Here is a 22,355-nt window from a genome sequence, read left to right on the forward strand (position 1 = left end):
TTTCGCTGCTGAAACAGAAAAAAAAGTCAATATTGCATCTAAAATGTAAGTGATTTGACGTGTGTGTGTGTGTGTGTGTGTGTGTGTGTGATTGTGTCTGTTACAGTGATTGTTTAACCCTTGTTAAAGTTTAGGCCTTGTCTTTATGGATATATATCTTTTTATATAAAAAAAAATAGCATACAACCCATGTATTTTAAATGTATTGTTTGCTTTAAATTACATTGAGATTTGTATGTTTGGTAATTGAACCTGAATGAATTATAAATGAATGTGCTATATTTCAGATCATATATTTGTTTTCCTTAAAATTTGAACTAACACTAACTTTATTCTCATCTGAATGATAGATTATTTATTTCTGTATAAAATAAAAACACATTTGATTTTTCTTTTTTAATCAATGTAGAATGTGTAACTGAAAAAATAAACAGATTAGGGCTCTGATCGAGGACAATAATGTCAAAAAAAGAATCAGGGCATGTCTCATATCTTTCTAAAATGTAATTATACACCATTTATTTTTATATAAAATTATACAAATATTAGAACTAAACCCATTTTATTCCTTTTTTTCAATTTAAGAATTATTTTCAAGTTTAAAAACAGCCAGAATGGTTGTTTAGTCAAAAATAATAATAATCCAAATCATATATAGTGCTATACTGCCCTCTTGTGTTCAAAATCAGGTAGGCCTATTGAATTAATATATATTTATATATTAGGGATGTTACTATGGGAATATTTTCCCACCGGTTAATCAACGTGTGATTGTGTAAACAAATTGTGTAAACCTCCCGCTGGGGGGTTTAAAAACACTAACTTGAAAGCGAAAGTATAATATGGACGTCCGCACGGACATTGAAATGGTGGCGCTCGAATGAATTCCTATGGAAGTAGAAATTAACTAAACGTTCGCTCTGTTCTGCTCGCTCGTCGCCATGGACGCGCACCATTATGAATGCCAGTGCAGCCGCATACTTTTTAGTGTCACTAAAATTAGTGCAATTTCGGGGGCCGATTGCTTGAATTCTGAGTTCAATAGTCTATTATTTTTCACGGAAAACACAACAATAAAAGAGTACAATGACAGATTCGCTTAAATAGGCGTTTTTACATAAAATAGCCTATTCCGTCATCATCTTTTCAGTCAGCTCTTCACTCTCGTGATTAATGAAATTTGACTCCTGTTGCTGATATTTGCTGCAACTTTCGTTCAGCTCACAATTTAGTAAGAAAACACGTTTCAAATGTGTTTTTATTTTATTTTTGTGTATGTGTGTGTATATGTATGTATATATATAAATATAGCTTATGTTTCAAATATGAGTTAATTAACAATCGTTGGAAAGAATGATACTTTTAAACATAACACTAAACCGTCATTAGGTGTCGCCAGGCGACCGTCTTAATGAGCGAGTCATTGATTCATTCGTTTGAACGACTGAGTCATTCATGAATGAGATAGATGTTTATGGATTGATTGGTCATTGAATCTTTGAGTCAACCGATTCGTTCAAAATGCTGAATCATTCAGTAATGAGAACGCGTTGCTGTGAGATGCGCGATGGTTCTGCTGTGATCTTTGTTTAACTATTTTCGCTGCTGAAACAGAAAAAAAGTCAATATTGCATGTAAAATGTAAGTGATTTGACTTGTGTGTGTGTGTGTGTGTGATTGTGTCTGTTACAGTGATAAGAGTTTAACCCTTGTTAAACTTTAGGCCTTGTCTTTTTGGATATATATCTTTTTATATTAAAAAATAGTCATACAACCCATATATTTTAAACGTATTGTTTGCTTTAAATTACATTAGGATTGTATGTTTGGTAATTGAACCTGAATGAATTTTAAATGAATGTGCTATATTTCAGATCATATATTTGTTTTCCTTAAAATTTGAACTAACACTAACTTTATTCTCATCTGGATGATAGATTATTTATTTCTGTATAAAATAAAAACACATTTGATTTTTCTTTTTTAATCAATGTAGAATGTGTAACTGAAAAAATAAACAGATTAGGGCTCTTTTTGATGACAAGAAATGAAAACCAATGCGATATGATGAATGTCCAAAAGATGGCTCCCACAGACTGTTTTTAAATAGGATTGTTTGATATTTTTTGCTTTTAAACTGTGTGTGTGTGTGTGTGTAAGAGATTTTGGTTGGGTGACAGTTGTAGTTTACAGTTTGACAAGAGTTTATAGTTTGACAAAAGCACAATGTTGTGTTTTATTGCGAGTGTACACAAATATAAGTAAACACTTTGCAGTTTGAATAATGTCCTGTATGAACAAAAGGACGGAGTATGTCTTTATGTCTACATTGTTCAATTACGCCACACACACACACACACACACACACACACACACACACACACACACACACACACACACACACACACACACACACACACACACACACACACACACACACAAACACTATTTTTCTAATCAGATCAGGCAAGTAATATTCTGTCTTGTCTCTTAAAAAAACAATATATATATATGTATATATATATATATATATATATATATATGTGTGTGTGTGTGTGTGTATATATAAATATAGCTGCGAGCAGCGATGAAAGGGCCAAAGCCGGCGGCACCGCCACCCCGGTTATAGCGCCACCAACTGGCAGCAGGAAGTCTGTCACTTTCAAAAAGCTTTGAAATCACCTGATTGCTTCAAACTTCACTACTATGATGTAAACACACGGCAGATGTAGACCTGGATGTAGACCTGACCTTTCAGAAGGTTGCTCTCGCATACTTTGTGGTTGACATGTGCCCTCAATGCACACTTTTGCAGAGCCCACACTGATACAAGCTCTACAGCACACTTCTTTTCGACAGTCAAAGCAGGGTTACGTTTTTGCACGTCGTGCACAATAACCCTAAAGGCACCAGGGTGGCGGTGCCACCGGCTTTATATATATATATATATATATATATATATATATATATAAATATAGCTGCGAGCAGCGATGAAGGGCCAAAGCCGGTGGTACCGCCACCCCGGTGCCTTTAGGTAACTAAAGGCACCGGGGTTGCGGTGCCACCGGCTTGGGCCCGTAATCGCTGCTCGCAGCTATATTTATTATTATTATTATTATTTTATCGACTATTCGGGCACTTTTGGGGCTCTTAACGTGCACGAAAACTCTTGAAACTTTGCACACTGGTCAGAACCCGCGGCCATCAGGGCCGGGCTGAAGCTGGTACCCGGGCGTGGCAGGGGGGCTCGACAGCGCCCCCTGGAACGGGGTCCGAAAACTTGGTCCATAAATCAAACACGCTTCCATGTAATAATATGAAACTCGGTACACATATAGATCTCATCGGTTCATATATCCTTTGTACTTTTACTTTTTACCCCAGCCCAACAGGAAGTCGGCTATTATGGTTTGTTTGGAAGCGTATGCCCCTGGAATTCGATATACTCCTCCTAGAGAATTCAACCAATCGCAACGAAACTCGGTCCGCATGATGTCAAGACATTGAGGATGAAAAATTGCCAGGGGATTTCTGATATCTCGAACGGTTTGGCCGTGACGAGGAAACGAATTTATGGCGAATAATGGAAACAGGAAGTGTGTTATAACTTCTGCATACATTAACTGATCTTGATGAAACTTCAGCAGTGTGTTCGCTGTAAGAGGCCGATCACATGGATGTGACTATTGTGAGTCAAAGTTATAGCGCCACCAACTGGCAGCAGGAAGTGTGTCACTTTCTAAATGCTTTTGACAAAAGTGGGGGGGTTAGTTTTATCTACAGTAACAAAACTCGATATGTATATTGTACTCTTCGAGCCGGACAACTTTCTAATTTACCGTAATTAGCTACGACCAAGAGGAAGTCAGATATTTTGGTTTGAATGTGGATTTCAGATTCTGAGTTTTTAGCTACTCCTCCTAAGTAGTTTATTTTATTCATGCCAAACTTTTTCAACATGATGAAAATACATTGAAGATGCTAAATTGTGAACAGATATTGAATATCTCAAACGGTTTTGCTATGGTTGAGGGATTCAAGTAATGTCAAAAAAAGAATCAGGGCATGTCTCATATCTTTCTAAAATGTAATTATACACCATTTATTTTTATATAAAATTATACAAATATTAGAACTAAACCCATTTTATTCCTTTTTTTCAATTTAAGAATTATTTTTAAGTTTAAAAACAGCCAGAATGGTTGTTTAGTCAAAAATAATAATAATCCAAATCATATATAGTGCTATACTGCCCTCTTGTGTTCAAAATCAGGTAGGCCTATTGAATTTATAAATATTTATATATTAGGGATGTTACTATGGGAATATTTTCCCACCGGTTAATCAACGTGTGATTGTGTAAACCAATTGTGTAAACCTCCCGCTGGGGGGTTTAAAAACACTAACTTGAAAGCGAAAGTATAATATGGACGTCCGCACGGACATTGAAATGGTGGCGCTCGAATGAATTCCTATGGAAGTAGAAATTAACTAAACGTTCGCTCTGTTCTGCTCGCTCGTCGCCATGGACGCGCACCGTTATGAATGCCAGTGCAGCCGCATACTTTTTAGTGTCACTAAAATTTGTGCAATTTCGGGGGCCGATTGCTTGAATTGTGAGTTCAATAGTCTATTATTTTTCACGGAAAACACAACAATAAAAGAGTACAATGACAGATTCGCTTAAATAGGCGTTTTTACATAAAATAGCCTATTCCGTCATCATCTTTTCAGTCAGCTCTTCACTCTCGTGATTAATGAAATTTGACTCCTGTTGCTGATATTTGCTGCAACTTTCGTTCAGCTCACAATTTAGTAAGCAAACACGTTTCAAATGTGTTTTTATTTTATTTTTGTGTATGTGTGTGTATATGTATGTATATATATAAATATAGCTTATGTTTCAAATATGAGTTAATTAACAATCGTTGGAAAGAATGATACTTTTAAACATAACACTAAACCGTCATTAGGTGTCGCCAGGCGACCGTCTTAATGAGCGAGTCATTGATTCATTCGTTTGAACGACTGAGTCATTCATGAATGAGATAGATGTTTATGGATTGATTGGTCATTGAATCTTTGAGTCAACCGATTCGTTCAAAATGCTGAATCATTCAGTAATGAGAACGCGTTGCTGTGAGATGCGCGATGGTTCTGCTGTGATCTTTGTTTAACTATTTTCGCTGCTGAAACAGAAAAAAAGTCAATATTGCATCTAAAATGTAAGTGATTTGACTTGTGTGTGTGTGTGTGATTGTGTGTGTGATTGTGTCTGTTACAGTGATAAGAGTTTAACCCTTGTTAAACTTTAGGCCTTGTCTTTTTGGATATATATCTTTTTATATTAAAAAATAGTCATACAACCCATATATTTTAAATGTATTGTTTGCTTTAAATTACATTAAGATTGTATGTTTGGTAATCGAACCTAAATGAATTTTACATGAATGTGCTATATTTCAGATCATATATTTGTTTTCCTTAAAATTTGAACTAACACTAACTTTATTCTCATCTGAATGATAGATTATTTATTTCTGTATAAAATAAAAACACCTTTGATTTTTCTTTTTTAATCAATGTAGAATGTGTAACTGAAAAAATAAACAGATTAGGGCTCTGTTTGATGACAAGAAATGAAAACCAATGCGATATGATGAATGTCCAAAAGATGGCTCCCACAGACTGTTTTTAAATAGGATTGTTTGATATTTTTTGCTTTTAAACTGTGTGTGTGTGTGTGTAAGAGATTTTGGTTGGGTGACAGTTGTAGTTTACAGTTTGACAAGAGTTTATAGCTTGACAAAAGCACAATGTTGTGTTTTATTGCGAGTGTACACAAATATAAGTAAACACTTTGCAGTTTGAATAATGTCCTGTATGAACAAAAGGACGGAGTATGTCTTTATGTCTACATTGTTCAATTACGCCACACACACACACACACACACACACACAAACACTATTTTTCTAATCAGATCAGGCAAGTAATATTCTGTCTTGTCTCTTAAAAAAACAATATATATATATTTATGTATATATATATATATATATATATATATATATATATATATATATGTGTGTGTGTGTGTGTGTGTATATATATATATATAAATATAGCTGCGAGCAGCGATGAAAGGGCCAAAGCCGGCGGCACCGCCACCCCGGTTATAGCGCCACCAACTGGCAGCAGGAAGTCTGTCACTTTCAAAAAGCTTTGAAATCACCTGATTGCTTCAAACTTCACTACTATGATGTAAACACACGGCAGATGTAGACCTGGATGTAGACCTGACCTTTCAGAAGGTTGCTCTCGCATACTTTGTGGTTGACATGTGCCCTCAATGCACACTTTTGCAGAGCCCACACTGATACAAGCTCTACAGCACACTTCTTTTCGACAGTCAAAGCAGGGTTACGTTTTTGCACGTCGTGCACAATAACCCTAAAGGCACCAGGGTGGCGGTGCCACCGGCTTTATATATATATATATATATATATATATATAAATAAATAAATAAATATAGCTGCGAGCAGCGATGAAGGGCCAAAGCCGGTGGTACCGCCACCCCGGTGTGCCCTCAATGCACACTTTTGCAGAGCCCACACTGATACAAGCTCTACAGCACACTTCTTTTCGACAGTCAAAGCAGGGTTACGTTTTTGCACGTCGTGCACAATAACCCTAAAGGCACCAGGGTGGCGGTGCCACCGGCTTTATATATATATATATATATATATATATATATATATAAATAAATATAGCTGCGAGCAGCGATGAAGGGCCAAAGCCGGTGGTACCGCCACCCCGGTGCCTTTAGGTAACTAAAGGCACCGGGGTTGCGGTGCCACCGGCTTGGGCCCGTAATCGCTGCTCGCAGCTATATTTATTTATATATATATATATATATTTATTATTATTATTATTATTATTATTTTTCTGCTACCTTTTGGACACTTTTGGAGGCCTTAACATGCTCAAAAACTCCTGAAACTTTGCACACATGTCAGAACCCGCGGCCATCAGGGCCGGGCTGAAGATGGTACCCGGGCGTGGCAGGGGGGCTCGACAGCGCACCCTGGAACGGGGTCCGAAAACATGGTCCATAAATCAAACACGCTTGCATGTAATAATATGAAACTCGGTACACATGTAGATCTCCTCGTTTCATATATACTTCACACTCTTACTTTTTACCCCAGCCCAACAGGAAGTCGGCTATTTAGGGTTGTTGGTAAAACACACGCAATGGAATGTGAAATACTCCTCCTAGAGAATTCAAACAAACGGCACGAAACTCGGTCAGCATGAAGTCAAGACATTGAGGATGAAAGTTTGCGAGGGGATTTTTGATATCTCGAACGGTTTGGCCGTGGCGAGGAAACGAATTTATGGCGAGAAACAACAAACAAGAAGTGCGTTATAACTTCTGCATACATTAACTGATCTTGATGAAACTTCAGCAGTGTGATCGCTGTAAGAGGCCGATCACATGGATGTGACTATTGTGAGTCAAAGTTATAGCGCCACCAACTGGCAGCAGGAAGTGTGTCACTTTCTAAATGCTTTTGACAAAAGTGGGGGGGTTAGTTTTATCTACAGTAACAAAACTCGATATGTATATTGTACTCTTCGAGCCGGACAACTTTCTAATTTACCGTAATTAGCTACGACCAACAGGAAGTCAGATATTTTGGTTTGAATGTGGATTTCAGATTCTGAGTTTTTAGCTACTCCTCCTAAGTAGTTTATTTTATTCATGCCAAACTTTTTCAACATGATGAAAATACATTGAAGATGCTAAATTGTGAACAGATATTGAATATCTCAAACGGTTTTGCTATGGTTGAGGGATTCAAGTAATGTCAAAAAAAGAATCAGGGCATGTCTCATATCTTTCTAAAATGTAATTATACACCATTTATTTTTATATAAAATTATACAAATATTAGAACTAAACCCATTTTATTCCTTTTTTTCAATTTAAGAATTATTTTTAAGTTTAAAAACAGCCAGAATGGTTGTTTAGTCAAAAATAATAATAATCCAAATCATATATAGTGCATACTGCCCTCTTGTGTTCAAAATCAGGTAGGCCTATTGAATTTATAAATATTTATATATTAGGGATGTTACTATGGGAATATTTTCCCACCGGTTAATCAACGTGTGATTGTGTAAACCAATTGTGTAAACCTCCCGCTAGGGGGTTTAAAAACACTAACTTGAAAGCGAAAGTATAATATGGACGTCCGCACGGACATTGATAATGGTGACGCTCGCAGAGCGCTCGAATGAATTCCTATGGAAGTAGAAATTAACTAAACGTTCGCTCTGTTCTGCTCGCTCGTCGCCATGGACGCGCACCATTATGAATGCCAGTGCAGCCGCATACTTTTTAGTGTCACTAAAATTAGTGCAATTTCGGGGGCCGATTGCTTGAATTGTGAGTTCAATAGTCTATTTTTCACGGAAAACACAACAATAAAAGAGTACAATGACAGATTCGCTTAAATAGGCGTTTTTACATAAAATAGCCTATTCCATCATCGTCTTTTCAGTCAGATCTTCACTCTCGTGATTAATGAAATTTGACTCCTGTTTCTGATATTTGCTGCAACTTTCGTTCAGCTCACAATTTAGTAAGCAAACACGTTTCAAATGTGTTTTTATTTTATTTTTGTGTATGTGTGTGTATATGTATGTATATATATAAATATAGCTTATGTTTCAAATATGAGTTAATTAACAATCGTTGGAAAGAATGATACTTTTAAACATAACACTAAACCGTCATTAGGTGTCGCCAGGCGACCGTCTTAATGAGCGAGTCATTGATTCATTCGTTTGAACGACTGAGTCATTCATGAATGAGATAGATGTTTATGGATTGATTGGTCATTGAATCTTTGAGTCAACCGATTCGTTCAAAATGCTGAATCATTCAGTAATGAGAACGCGTTGCTGTGAGATGCGCGATGGTTCTGCTGTGATCTTTGTTTAACTATTTTCGCTGCTGAAACAGAAAAAAAGTCAATATTGCATGTAAAATGTAAGTGATTTGACTTGTGTGTGTGTGTGTGTGATTGTGTGTGTGATTGTGTCTGTTACAGTGATAAGAGTTTAACCCTTGTTAAACTTTAGGCCTTGTCTTTTTGGATATATATCTTTTTATATTAAAAAATAGTCATACAACCCATATATTTTAAATGTATTGTTTGCTTTAAATTACATTAAGATTGTATGTTTGGTAATTGAACCTGAATGAATTTTAAATGAATGTGCTATATTTCAGATCATATATTTGTTTTCCTTAAAATTTGAACTAACACTAACTTTATTCTCATCTGAATGATAGATTATTTATTTCTGTATAAAATAAAAACACATTTGATTTTTCTTTTTTAATCAATGTAGAATGTGTAACTGAAAAAATAAACAGATTAGGGCTCTGTTTGATGACAAGAAATGAAAACCAATGCGATATGATGAATGTCCAAAAGATGGCTCCCACAGACTGTTTTTAAATAGGATTGTTTGATATTTTTTGCTTTTAAACTGTGTGTGTGTGTGTGTGTGTAAGAGATTTTGGTTGGGTGACAGTTGTAGTTTACAGTTTGACAAGAGTTTATAGCTTGACAAAAGCACAATGTTGTGTTTTATTGCAAGTGTACACAAATATAAGTAAACACTTTGCAGTTTGAATAATGTCCTGTATGAACAAAAGGACGGAGTATGTTTTTATGTCTACATTGTTCAATTACGCCACACACACACACACACACACAAACACACACACACACACACACACACACACACACACACACACACACACACACACACACACACACACACACACACACACACACACACACACACACACACACAAACACTATTTTTCTAATCAGATCAGGCAAGTAATATTCTGTCTTGTCTCTTAAAAAAACAATATATATATATTTATGTATATATATATATATATATATATGTGTGTGTGTGTGTGTGTTTGTGTGTGTATATATATAAATATAGCTGCGAGCAGCGATGAAAGGGCCAAAGCCGGCGGCACCGCCACCCCGGTTATAGCGCCACCAACTGGCAGCAGGAAGTCTGTCACTTTCAAAAAGCTTTGAAATCACCTGATTGCTTCAAACTTCACTACTATGATGTAAACACACGGCAGATGTAGACCTGGATGTAGACCTGACCTTTCAGAAGGTTGCTCTCGCATACTTTGTGGTTGATATGTGCCCTCAATGCACACTTTTGCAGAGCCCACACTGATACAAGCTCTACAGCACACTTCTTTTCGACAGTCAAAGCAGGGTTACGTTTTTGCACGTCGTGCACAATAACCCTAAAGGCACCAGGGTGGCGGTGCCACCGGCTTTATATATATATATATATATATATATATATATATATATATATAAATATAGCTGCGAGCAGCGATGAAGGGCCAAAGCCGGTGGTACCGCCACCCCGGTGCCTTTAGGTAACTAAAGGCACCGGGGTTGCGGTGCCACCGGCTTGGGCCCGTAATCGCTGCTCGCAGCTATATTTTTAAATTGTAATTATATTTCACAAATAAATATTACTGTTTTTACTGTATTTTTGATCAAATGAGCGCAGCCCTAGTGAGAGAGCAAAAGATACTTATTTAAAAAAAACATTACAACATTTTAATGACCGGTTTTCCGAAGTTTTGATCGCTAGTGTTGCCCCTTTCAGCGTTCTCCAAAAATCCAAGCAGGCCTAGTGGCCTACAAACCTACAAACCATATGATCTCTGCCTACAAACAAGTGCGAGTGGCAATGACCTCCAGAAGCCAGATGGCGCTCGCAGCGGGCGCTTATCCAGAGACGAGACACGCAGTCACTCAGCTGCGCCTCCTGGCACGCGCGAGCAATGACGTGGATTTTCACCCATTGCAAGTGCGAAATATTTGTGAACTCACTGCATTCAACTACACCACTGCAGTGTGTCTGGACTGTTTCTTACCGTCTGTAACAAGGTAATAACTTTCATTCATTACAAATAGACATAATATCATAAAGCTGCTGTTTTACGTCAACTTTACCAATGAAAACTCTCTTATTTTGCCCTTACCATCTAACTTAGCTGTCAAAACTTGCTTCCACGTGAATGCGTTAGTGGCATTGATTGCTGACCATACGTATATTTTTATTCATTGTACAGTGAGGAGCAGCACATCAACATGATTAAAGGCAAAGTTGAAAACATTAAAGACAAAATTGATGGCAATGAGCTTGATTTGAGTCTTAGTAACCTTACAGAAGTGCCAGTCAAGGAGCTGGTAAGTAGTTTAACTTTCCAATAATCATGAGTGTAACTACCTCCTTGATTTTTTTTTTTTAAAGGTTTAATCCTCCTCTTTATCTCAATTGTATTCATTCAGCATGTACGGGCAAAGTGTGTGACAATGAAAACTAAAATAATTGTTTTCTGTGCAGGCTGCCTTTCCGAAGGCAACGTTTTTGGATCTGTCCTGTAATAATCTAACGACCCTGACTGTAAGTAACTTCTGTAAATAAACAATAATACAAAAAAAAAAAACGCTGGATTTTCTGTAAATTGCGCTTTCTTTAATGAATTGCGCTGTTTTTGTTACCTCACCAGCCTGAATTCTGTAGCTTGACTCACCTTATCAAAATTGACCTGAGCAAAAACCAGCTCGTCTGCTTACCAGAAGAAATCGGACAACTCATTAATCTCCAGCACCTGGATTTATACAACAATAAACTGAAACAGCTTCCCGTCGGCTTCTCACAACTCAAGGTGCATTCGGAATGCCATGGCCTCAAACGTCCATTGTAATATTAGATCATGCCATTTACTGTCTTATGTTGTACTTATCAGTATCATTTGGTAATGGAGGAAATTTGTCTGTTGTAGAGTCTGAAATGGCTGGATCTGAAGGATAACCCATTGGAGTCAACACTGGCCAAGGCTGCAGGCGATTGCTTGGATGAGAAGCAATGCAAACAGTGTGCATCCAGGGTGAGTAAAGTGCTCAGATGCAAAAATGTTAGAGATCAGTATTTTACTGTATAAAACAAGCTTATTTACCACATAGTCAAAGTTTTGCAACAATTCCAAATGAACAAATTCACAAATTATTACGCATTACTACTATATTCACAAATTATTTGGTTTTGTCTATGTCCAGGTTCTCCAGCACATGAAGGTACTGCAGGAAGAAGCAGATAAGGAACGAGAACGTCGATTGTTAAAAGAGAGAGGTAGGGAGTCCAATACATCTACAGCTTTAAATGTATTTTGTAGTCTTTTTTTTCTTTCTTTCTCATTTTAATATTTCCCTCATTACAAATGATATTATAAGCATTCTAATTTGAGCACAACATTAAAGTCACCATGAAATCAAAATTTACCGTTCTTTTTTTAATGGAATATTACAGCATTTATTATAAATTATTTATCTGTGCCCATCTTTTTTTTAAATTCATGTGCTCTCATAATCTTTAATCAAAATGACTTCCCCTCCCTCTTGCAAGCAGCGACCTCTTTTCTTCTCTTCTCTAATGACGTGTTTACTGGTGCAAGGGCGGGACAACCTGTCACTCACATGAGATCACAGCAATAGCAAACCACAACCATCCAATCAATTCCCAATGGACAAAATCAAGTCCCACACTCATTTTTTTTCATGTTTGAGAACCCGTTTCACTCGGATATACATCACAATAGGGAAGAAAAGACTATCACAACTTCCATTTCATGGCGAATTTAGTTTAGAATTTTCTTTCCCCACTTGCCTTTCGTAGACATAATTTACTATCTATCTAAATATTTATTCCACATTTTACATAATAACTGCTCTTTGTTTTTAAAACATTTTATTTGTATACATTTTTTTTTATTAATGATGAAAATGATGTATTAAGTTTATAATTAGTTTTATTCCCTTACAGAACAAGAAATGAAAAAAGAAGCCAAGCAGAGGGAAAAGGAGGCCAGGGAAAGAGAAGCACAGAAAAAGAAAAAGGCAGAAGAGAAAGAGAGGAAGAGAAAGGAGTATCAAGCTCAGATGGCTGCACTTGCTGCACAAGAACAACAGAAAAAGAAGAAGGAAGAGAAGAAAAAGAGAGCTGCTCAAAATCAAGGTACAATTTATCTTGCATAGCATGAAACTCCATCACTTTACACCATATACTCACTACTTGATGTTCATAAATGCTGAAGCATTTTAATCTACTCTACTGTTCAAAAGTTTGGGGTCAGTAAGATTTTTGAAACAATTCTCTTATGCTCACCAAGGCTGCCAAAAAATACAGTAATATTGTGAAATATTATTATGTAATTTATTCATGTGATGGCAAAGCTGAATTTTCAGCATCATTAGTTCAGTCTTCAGTGTCACATGATCCTTTCAATATCCATTTTAATATGATGATTTGGTGCTCAAGAAACATTGCTCATTATTATTAATGTTTAAAACAGTTTTTATGGAAACCATGATACATTTATGATACAACCATGATACAATAATTGTATCCCGTAAAATTTTTAAAAAAATAATACTTTGATCACCAAAACATAAAAATAAAAAAATTCATGTGAAAAATAATATTTATGTCTTAAAATAGCTTCAATATAACTACACCCTTGCATCGTTTAGTATATGCAGAGCCATGAATATACAAATGAGCCCCGCCTCCACTCACTCATACTGGCTCATTTAGTCGATTTATCAGAGTGGTAGTGTGTTTTATGTATCGCTCTCTACTACATTGGACACGTAGCTGTAATTAATATATGATTTCAATTCAAACTGTTTTTGAGACTGTCTTTTTTTCCACAGCAGTTTTAATGAGAAAATACTCAGCAATGGTGTTGACTTATGAATTTGCACATGGTTTGTCTTAAAGCATATTAAAAAGCGCCACATTGACATACAAACATTAAAATCTTGATTTTAAATAGATTTTTTGTAACAATAAATGTCTTTACTGTCATTTTTGAACAATAATACTAATTTCTTTAAAAAATATCATACTAACCCCAAACATTTGAACCGTAGTGTTTGTACAGTAATGTTAATATAATGTTTGTTTGATGCTTTGATTGTACACTCTACACTACCTTCACTACAGGTAAAAAGACAGCGTCAGAGTCTGTGCCCAAAGCCAAGCGCTCCATCTGCTCCCTGTTCTTCTCTCTGCTCATAAAACTCCTCCTCCTGCTAATTGTGGGAGTATCAAGCGTATTAGCCGTTTGTCAGTTGACTGAACTGAGGAAGGAGGCGTTCTGTGTTCCACTCAACATTCACTTTGAGGAGACTGTGAGGTGGGCACAGGGTCTGGAGGTCGTGCAGCAGGTCATTCAGAAAATGTCTGATTTCAGAACATAAGACTGTCTCTGATAATGATCCATCTTGCTGCGGATCTGAGCCTTTCAGGCAACACAATGGGACCAAGTCACAGACCTGTCTGCAGAAATTCCTATGGAATTGTGTGTTTTTTTCTCCCCATCACTGCATCTTTTTAAAAACTGTAATAATCCATGTGATAACTATGGACCAGTCTGTGAATGGAAATCCTGCTTGTATGTCGTTAACTGCCAAAACAGCAAAGGAAAATTAAGTTAAGGACTTCAAGAAACAGTTGATGAATAATAATGTGTGCAACTTTTGGAGTCTTATGTAATACTGTTTCACAACATCTTATAATAAAAGATTTGAACGATTTTGATTAGCTCACACGTTTGCTGTCCCTGTGCTTCAGGTAGTAAAAGCAAAATCGAACCCAGCTCTCTATATTTAGGTAAGTGTTTGTTTTATCAGGACATTAGACTCATTTTGGAATCAGCTTTTTAAAGAAACATATCATTGAGGTCATACAACCAGTATCATTATTTATTAGAAGCATTAATGGACCACAAACTTGTTTTCAAGACTACTTTTGTTGCAAGGATGATAAATGTCATAAATTGACTACAAAACAAATAACTGACGTAAGATACAAACTGTTTCATAAGTATATAATCACAAAGAACTACAATAATATTATAAGCAACAAAAATATAACAAATATAAGTTATCTTTTTTTTCGACATCAATTATTTTTAAAACAACATGCGGTATGCAAATAATATGCAGATTAAAAGGTTTAGATTTGAGTTTACAGTATGCTTTTTTTGATTTCCATGCCTGAAGAGGTTAAAATCACAATACAATAATAACAATTACAATGATACAGTATTGAATGTGTCATCAATGACTTGAGTCATCACATTTAATTCTGAATTTAAAAAAATTCAGAAATATTTTGCCACAGTATAAGAATGCGATAAACATTAAAAGATGTCACCTACTAGAGGTACTTCAGCTTTCTTTGACACAATGAATGATTAATATTTCATATTGAGATGCACCGTAGGGCTTTTTTTCTTTACATAGAGCCTTCTACAAATCTTTAACCATATTTCTATTTCAAGGCTGTATATTATTCACAGAGATAATGGTGTGAATGTTGCCTGTCTACTGTCGCGGGCCTTCCCATACTCCCTCTGCAGCATGAAGTCCATGTTTCCAAACACATGCTTCTGTAAAGCCTCGTTCACAGTGACCCCAAGAGTGACCTCCTGAAAGACTTCACTGACGGAGAGCTGCAGAGACCAAAAATAAATGCAATATTAGAGAATTAGTTAAGGTATCAAATTAACTATATACTGTATATATATAGTTTCAAATATATAATTCAAAATGTAATTTATTCCTGTGATGACAAAGATTAATTTTTAGCTGTACTCCAGTCTTCAGGTGTCATAATCCTACATGTATAGGGAGTTGAATAATTCCTAAATTTAGTCCATTCATTCTCACCTCTCGGAAGTGGAATTTCTTGAACATGGCGATGCTTATTTTGTTATCCAAACCAATCTTGACTTCAAACTTTCGAATTCCAAGTTTATGGATACCTGTTGAGGCAAATCACACACAAAAAAAAAACCACTGTACATATATAGAGCAGTTACTACTACTACTACTAATAATAACAATAGATTTTTATCAGCTTCATCCTACCATAGCACATCATCATACGTGTTACTTCTTTCCCAAGTCCCTTTCCTCTGTAGCAGGGCACTAAAAATGACTTAATGTTACTTAAAGATCACAGTCAATCTAAATGTATTAAAAGCATTGCAACCTTTATAACCTGCAATCATAATCTCCAGTTCAGCCAGGGAAGGATCGCTGGGGTCAGTGAGGAAAATGTTGACATCTCCCACCATGCACTCTTGCTCCGGTATACTCGGATCTGCCCATTTCTGCTTATCCAAAATGATGAAGGTGCACTCTGTGAGAAAAAAAAATGCATTTGAATGAAAATAGAAACATATAAGGGGTAATACTGACAAACTGCTTGAATGTCAACAGGACACTAACAGGAAAAATGTGCATGTGTAAGGTGGAAGCTCACTGTCATCATCTTCTCTCCAGTCTCTCTGCATGTCATACTCCTGCTCCAGTGTCAGAGGCTCAGATGCAGTCAGCTTCTGCAGTTCAGGAGAGCACATCCACTGATGATACCTGAAAATACGGGGAAGATTAGGTTAGAATGAACTGACACTACAACCACCAGACACGAGATCACATACTGGATCCACTAATAAATACCTGGGAACATGATCTGTATTGTAAGGTACCAATACAACATTTCCCCCCTCCAGTAATGTATCTTCATTTATCCTCATTATAAGCAGCCTGTAACATAAAGTGTTTTAAGGCACATAACTTAGTATTCTATATAGCAGTTTAGCATTTTTGTTATCGTCATACCATAGACAGTAAAAGATAATACCTCAGATTCAAACTCGAATACAGTATGGTCGCTCAAATAATGTCCATCAGTTTAATTTACGTACACATTCAACGAGCCATAATACACTAAAAAGATGGTATCACAACATTACGAGTTTCAATGATTTCAACTCACATAAACAGCGGCGCATATGAACTACGTCATCAGCATGAGATGAAACCATAGACTGTAAAAAAAAAAATCTATTTAAAGTCCACGTTTTTATTCTGAAACACGAGAGGGCGCACGATTACAGCTTTTCGCTTAAGTTTACGTGCTATCGGAATTATCATAAATACTAGTTTCCTAGTTAAAAAATTACACACGAATGCCCTTTCAAATCAAAATTTGAATGCGACAAGCTCGTAATCACGACTTCAGAAGTGGGAAGTAGAACATTTCTGATAGTACGTGAAAGCAGCATTAATTCAGATTTTGTAATGTGTAATTAAATATATTTCATATAATACATTTTTTGTCTTAAAAAATTAAAGACAAAAATCGTCTTAAATTAAGAGAATGAATTGCCCCCCATGTAGGCTAATCACATAACGTTCCCCACAAAGTAGGCTATAAACCTTTTTTTACAGTCTATGCTATAAATACAATTCAATGGACAAAAAAAATTGTCTTAGAAATGGTAATGATTTTAAACTGGTTTCCCCCCCTGTGTTCTCAATATCACGTTTTCATCTTTGTAAATGCAATTCTTAATGACATCATTATCCAGGAAGTGACATAATTTTGGAGGGAAAACAGTAGCACTAGAAACTATTGGAAATGTATTTTGTGCTCTTTTGTGCTTTTTGTTGGTTGTCTTACTTTACAGTATCTCATCTTGGGAAAATCACAGAAATAGGGTGATATCAGAATGTCAAAAGATTGTTGAAGACATATGTCCCAATCAACAGACATGTTTTATTTTGATACAGAAAATTCAGTGAACAAATTTGATTAGTGCAATATTAATTCATGATGTTCAAATGACAGATGTAATTCCAGTTTATCATGCTCTCTGGATTCTATTATTCGTATCATATTTGAGTTAAGTTGCAACTTTTTTTGGACCAAATTGTGTAGCTCTACACAAAAAGGAAAGTTCTGTCATAGTTTTCTCTCCCTGATGTTGCTCTCATGCTTTTATTGAGTTATTATTTTGATGCCATTTTCCCATAAGGGAAAGAGAACTAAACGAGGAAAAAAATATTTAAAAAGTGTGCTATTTTTAAGTTATACGGCTGTTTTTAGATCTCGCATTTTCAGTCACTGTTGATGTAACAGATGTTTGTGTACAATTTATTTTTCTATATTGTGGTGCAAACAGCATTTCTGATTAACCTGAAGAAGTTTTTGCCATATAGACGTCATTGGTTCTTGCGTGACGTCATTATAAATGCAGCAGATTTGAATGTATATTGTATGCCTTTAAATGAGAATTATCAGAGAATGTCTAATGGGCTATATGCACGCATAACTTCCGTGTTTGACGCAAGGATGCTCGTGCGTTTCCGGTTGGGGAGATTTAAAGCGGAGGAAAACCGAGGAAAACGGTATTATGGCAGACTCAGGCAGAGTCTTCAAAATTTACTGTCCTCTCGTCTTTGAAACGAAACTTTAATACGTTTAGATGTAATTTTATATATAGTTATGTTTATTTAATATAATAAACACAGAAGCATAAACAAAATGAGGAGTGTCTGTTTTGTCTGTTTTTGTGACTAACGTTTCTTTAGTATAGCAATAGAGTATAAAAACCAATATAAACTCTCGGTATAGCATTGGACTCTACGATCGGCGGAAGTAATCCAGCATCCTTAGACCTTCACCGGAAATACCGCCGTGCATAGATCCCATTGAAGAGAATTGGCGGGGGGGCGATCCAAGATGGCAGCCGGTGCGGTCGCAATTTCATGCAGCTGATTAAATTTTACTTACCATCCCCTTTATTTTAACTTTATTTAAACCCGAACTCATCATATCGTTCGATTATGCATTAGGCCTTTTTCTGATTTGTTTTAGCGGTGTAACATATTACTTAAGTTAGTTTAATATCCTCAAGTTGCCGTTTGTTAACTGAACTCCTTAACGCACATGGAAACCAAGGATAGCACGATGAAACGCAAAGGAAAAAACAAAAATTCTACCTCCAAGTCACTTACGGAAGAGATGGAGTTAGATGTTCCTGTCGCTGTTGGTGGGTCTGCTGCTGGTGGGTCTGCTGCACACATCGAGGTAGACCATCAATATGGCCAAAAACGTACCGATGTCACTCGGTCTGAAAGTCCAAGTCTCGAGATCGTACAAGACTCCGACCTAGATACGCCTGTGAAACCCCAACAAAAGAAATATCGAGGTGAGATTTCTCTGACGGAGTTGCAAGATAATGTCATTGCGGCATTGACATCCAGGATCAAAGAAAGTGCAAACGACCTCGGCAAGTTGATTACCAGCAATACGGTGAGCATTGAGGGCCTTAAGAAATCACTTGACTTTGTGTTTGAAGAAGTAAACGTTTTAAAAACAGACTTGAAAAGTTGCAAAACTACCGCCAATTTGAACAGCACCAAAATCCACGAACTTGAACAAAGACTGAATGATGCCGAACGCTATCAGCGGAGATGGAACCTCCGTCTGTACGGTATTCCGGAACATTCTGAGGAAAACATCATGTCAAAAGTCATCGGCGTCTGTGTCTCAGTTGTTCCCGACTCAAACGTCTCTTTCAAAGATGACATAGATGTTGTACATCGACTGGGAAGGCTGAATGAGCAGGCCAATAGACCAAGACCAGTGATCATTCGCTTCGTGAGAAGATCTATGCGGGACCTGATCTGGCGGCAGGCCAAGCATTCGGAATATTTGAGGAGTCACAAGCTGAGATTCACCGAAGATTTGTCTCAAGCAGACAAGTCATTGAGGATGGAGAGGTGGCCTTTGATTGAAGCTGCTAGGAAGGAAGGGAAACGAGCGTTCTTTGTCGGTGTGCGCGTTTTCATTGACGGGAAAGAAGTGCAGTCACCCTCGTGAATTCAAGTGATTTTCATCTTGCGTCATGTGAACACTTTCTTCTGACCTGTTCTATGCCAACTTGTAAGTTTATGCTATTGTTTATTACTTGCCTAATGCAAGTTAATTGTGGGTTAATGTTATCAGTTACATTTATAGTTTAATAACCGGGCTCATTCTTATTTTATTTCAGTTCGAAGGGGATGGAAGTTTTTCTAATATTGTTCTTGTTCCTTTTGTTCATCATATATTCATGTCATTTTCGTTAGTTACACTTAATGTCAGGGGTTTAAGGTTTAATGTTAAACGTAAAGAAGTTCATTCAACTCCCAAAGATATAAATTTCTGGAAAGCTCAATGGGGTAATGATGTTTGGTTTGCTCATGGGTCTGAGCGTACAGCTGGTGTTGCAATTTTAAAAAACAAATTTTCTGGGGATATTTTATTTTCTGAAGGGGATCCCCTTGGTCATTTCATTATTTTAGTTACTAAACTCTGGTGACTACAATTATTATAAATTTCTATGGGTACAATTCTAAAATTGAAAATGATGCTTTAAAGGGGCATTATGCAGAAATCCCGTTTTTGTCAAACAGCGACCCCTAGAGTTACTGTGGAGTACTTGAATTTAACGTTACTGTCGTAAATACCACTCACTCAGAGCGTGACATGCCTGTTACATAGTATACAATAGTACATTGTGTTTAATTTGTCATTTAATGAGATATAATATATGTTGTTAGTGGTGAGAATTTTCAAGTGATTAAATACATAGATCCGACAATTTTAATGGTCCAGAGGCAGAACTTTTGCCAAGTGTGTTAGAGGTTCTGGGTTCTAATCGGTACTAGCTAGTAGTATAGTTTATTTTCCTCATCAAAACCGATTGTTTATTAGTGGTTGTATTTCAAGCAGGGACATGTTTTTTGTGCATTAGGTTTTGTGATTTCACCATAACAAAATATAGAGAGTCTCTCAGTCCCCGCAACGGATTCAGGCGTGCGTCACAACAGAACACCTATCTGCACCACTGATCGCAGAGGCAACGAGCACTTTGGTCACTTGATTTCAAAAATAACACATTTCAGATCGCCTCTTATTTAACAAACGAACGAAATGAATGCTCTACTAGAGTTACCTGGAGATGTTTTATTTGTTTGAAATGGTAACGTTACATCCGTGCCGCGAGAAGTTTCAATGGGGACATAGCACACCCGCAAATTATGCCTATGCTCGTGTCCGACTCCTCGCTCGGTCAGTCTGCCGTTTCCTCTTTCTCTGTTCCTCCGACAATGCTTTCCTAGCTTTCTGCATCTTATATGCCGGCTCAGCCATGACGATAGTGTGACAAACTCCATCCATCTATACCTTGTTCCTGTGTGTATGTGTGCAGTTGCCGTAAAGGAATATGTTACATCGCGAGAGCTGATATCACGCGATACTTCCTGACGCGGCCCGCCGCACCGAAGTTGCAAGTGAGATTTTTTCGCTCACAGGCACCAGGGGGGGTCGAGACGCCCACCATTCAACCCGAAAGAAGTTATATAACCATTTCAATAACTCTGAAGCTGTTCAGTTAAGCTAAAAAAGCTGCATAGTGTCCCTTTAATCAAAAAATTAGAGAGTCAAATTACACACTGTTTATCTAAATTCCCAAATTCACTTATTTTAATAGGAGGAGATTTTAATATCACTTTAGACAACTCCCTTGACCGATGGCCACCTCGTAGTGTAAATTATCATAACTCCACACTGAAGGCCTTTATGCAGAAATTTGGAGTTATAGACATTTGGAGAGAGAAATTCCCTGGTATTAGTTCTTTCACGTGGAAGAATAAGGCTTGTACCGTTATGTCTCGTATAGACTACTGGTTAACTCCATGCAATTTACATAAAGAAGATATCTCTGTTAATATTCTTCCCACGCCATTAACAGATCATAAGGCAGTGTCTATCAACATTTCTTTACATTCCTCTCCTTCCTCCAACAACTACCATAACTCTTATTGGAAGCTCAATAAGTCATTATTGGAACATGAATTTGTAAAGATGACCATTCGCAGTTTGATTGCACAATATTGGAATATAGCTAAGATTAGTAATAACTATTGCACTAATTGGGAGTTATTTAAATTTGAAGCTTGTAAATTTCTTAGAAAATTTGGCAGTTTATTATCTAAAGCTAAAAAACTTGAAGAGGAGACAATCATTTCTAAAATTACGACTTTTACTCATAAATCTCCTCCAAATTTGTCGGATAATGAATACCTTGAGTTATTCACACTTCAAAGCCAATTAGATGATATTTATAAAAGGAGGGCAGAGGGGGCCTTCATTAGATCTAGACAGAGATGGTTGGAAAAGGGTGAACAGAATTCGGCATATTTCTTTCAATTAGAAAAATTCCATGCAAAAACAAATACAATTTTGCATTTGAATATTAAGGGTATGATAACACATAACTCAAAGGACATTGCAGATTACTGTTCAAACTTTTTTA

The 22,355-nt window shown here is 36.6% G+C and overlaps 2 protein-coding genes across 2 annotated transcripts; one reads left to right on the forward strand and one right to left on the reverse strand.

Annotated features, from left to right (window-relative positions):
• Positions 1-10,877: 10,877 nt before the first annotated feature.
• On the forward strand, positions 10,878-14,733 carry lrrc59 (leucine rich repeat containing 59). Its single transcript, XM_056268848.1, has 8 exons — positions 10,878-11,019; positions 11,205-11,322; positions 11,480-11,539; positions 11,646-11,804; positions 11,922-12,026; positions 12,196-12,268; positions 12,959-13,150; positions 14,141-14,733. Exons 2-8 carry the CDS (start codon positions 11,224-11,226, stop codon positions 14,395-14,397), a joined length of 945 nt encoding a protein of 314 aa, XP_056124823.1. The 5' UTR covers positions 10,878-11,019; positions 11,205-11,223; the 3' UTR covers positions 14,398-14,733.
• Positions 14,734-14,880: 147 nt separating this feature from the next.
• On the reverse strand, positions 14,881-17,034 carry nat9 (N-acetyltransferase 9 (GCN5-related, putative)). The gene is made up of 7 exons (XM_056268849.1): positions 16,985-17,034; positions 16,666-16,752; positions 16,469-16,578; positions 16,205-16,345; positions 16,072-16,131; positions 15,871-15,965; positions 14,881-15,653 (listed from the first exon to the last, which is right to left on the reverse strand). Coding segments are annotated over exons 1-7 (654 nt in total). The 5' UTR covers positions 16,987-17,034; the 3' UTR covers positions 14,881-15,494.
• Positions 17,035-22,355: the final 5,321 nt, after the last annotated feature.

This window comes from Rhinichthys klamathensis, unplaced genomic scaffold (genome assembly GCF_029890125.1).
Source record: "Rhinichthys klamathensis goyatoka isolate OS25496 unplaced genomic scaffold, OSU_Roscu_1.1 h1tg000277l_1, whole genome shotgun sequence".
Taxonomy (NCBI): domain Eukaryota; kingdom Metazoa; phylum Chordata; class Actinopteri; order Cypriniformes; family Leuciscidae; genus Rhinichthys; species Rhinichthys klamathensis.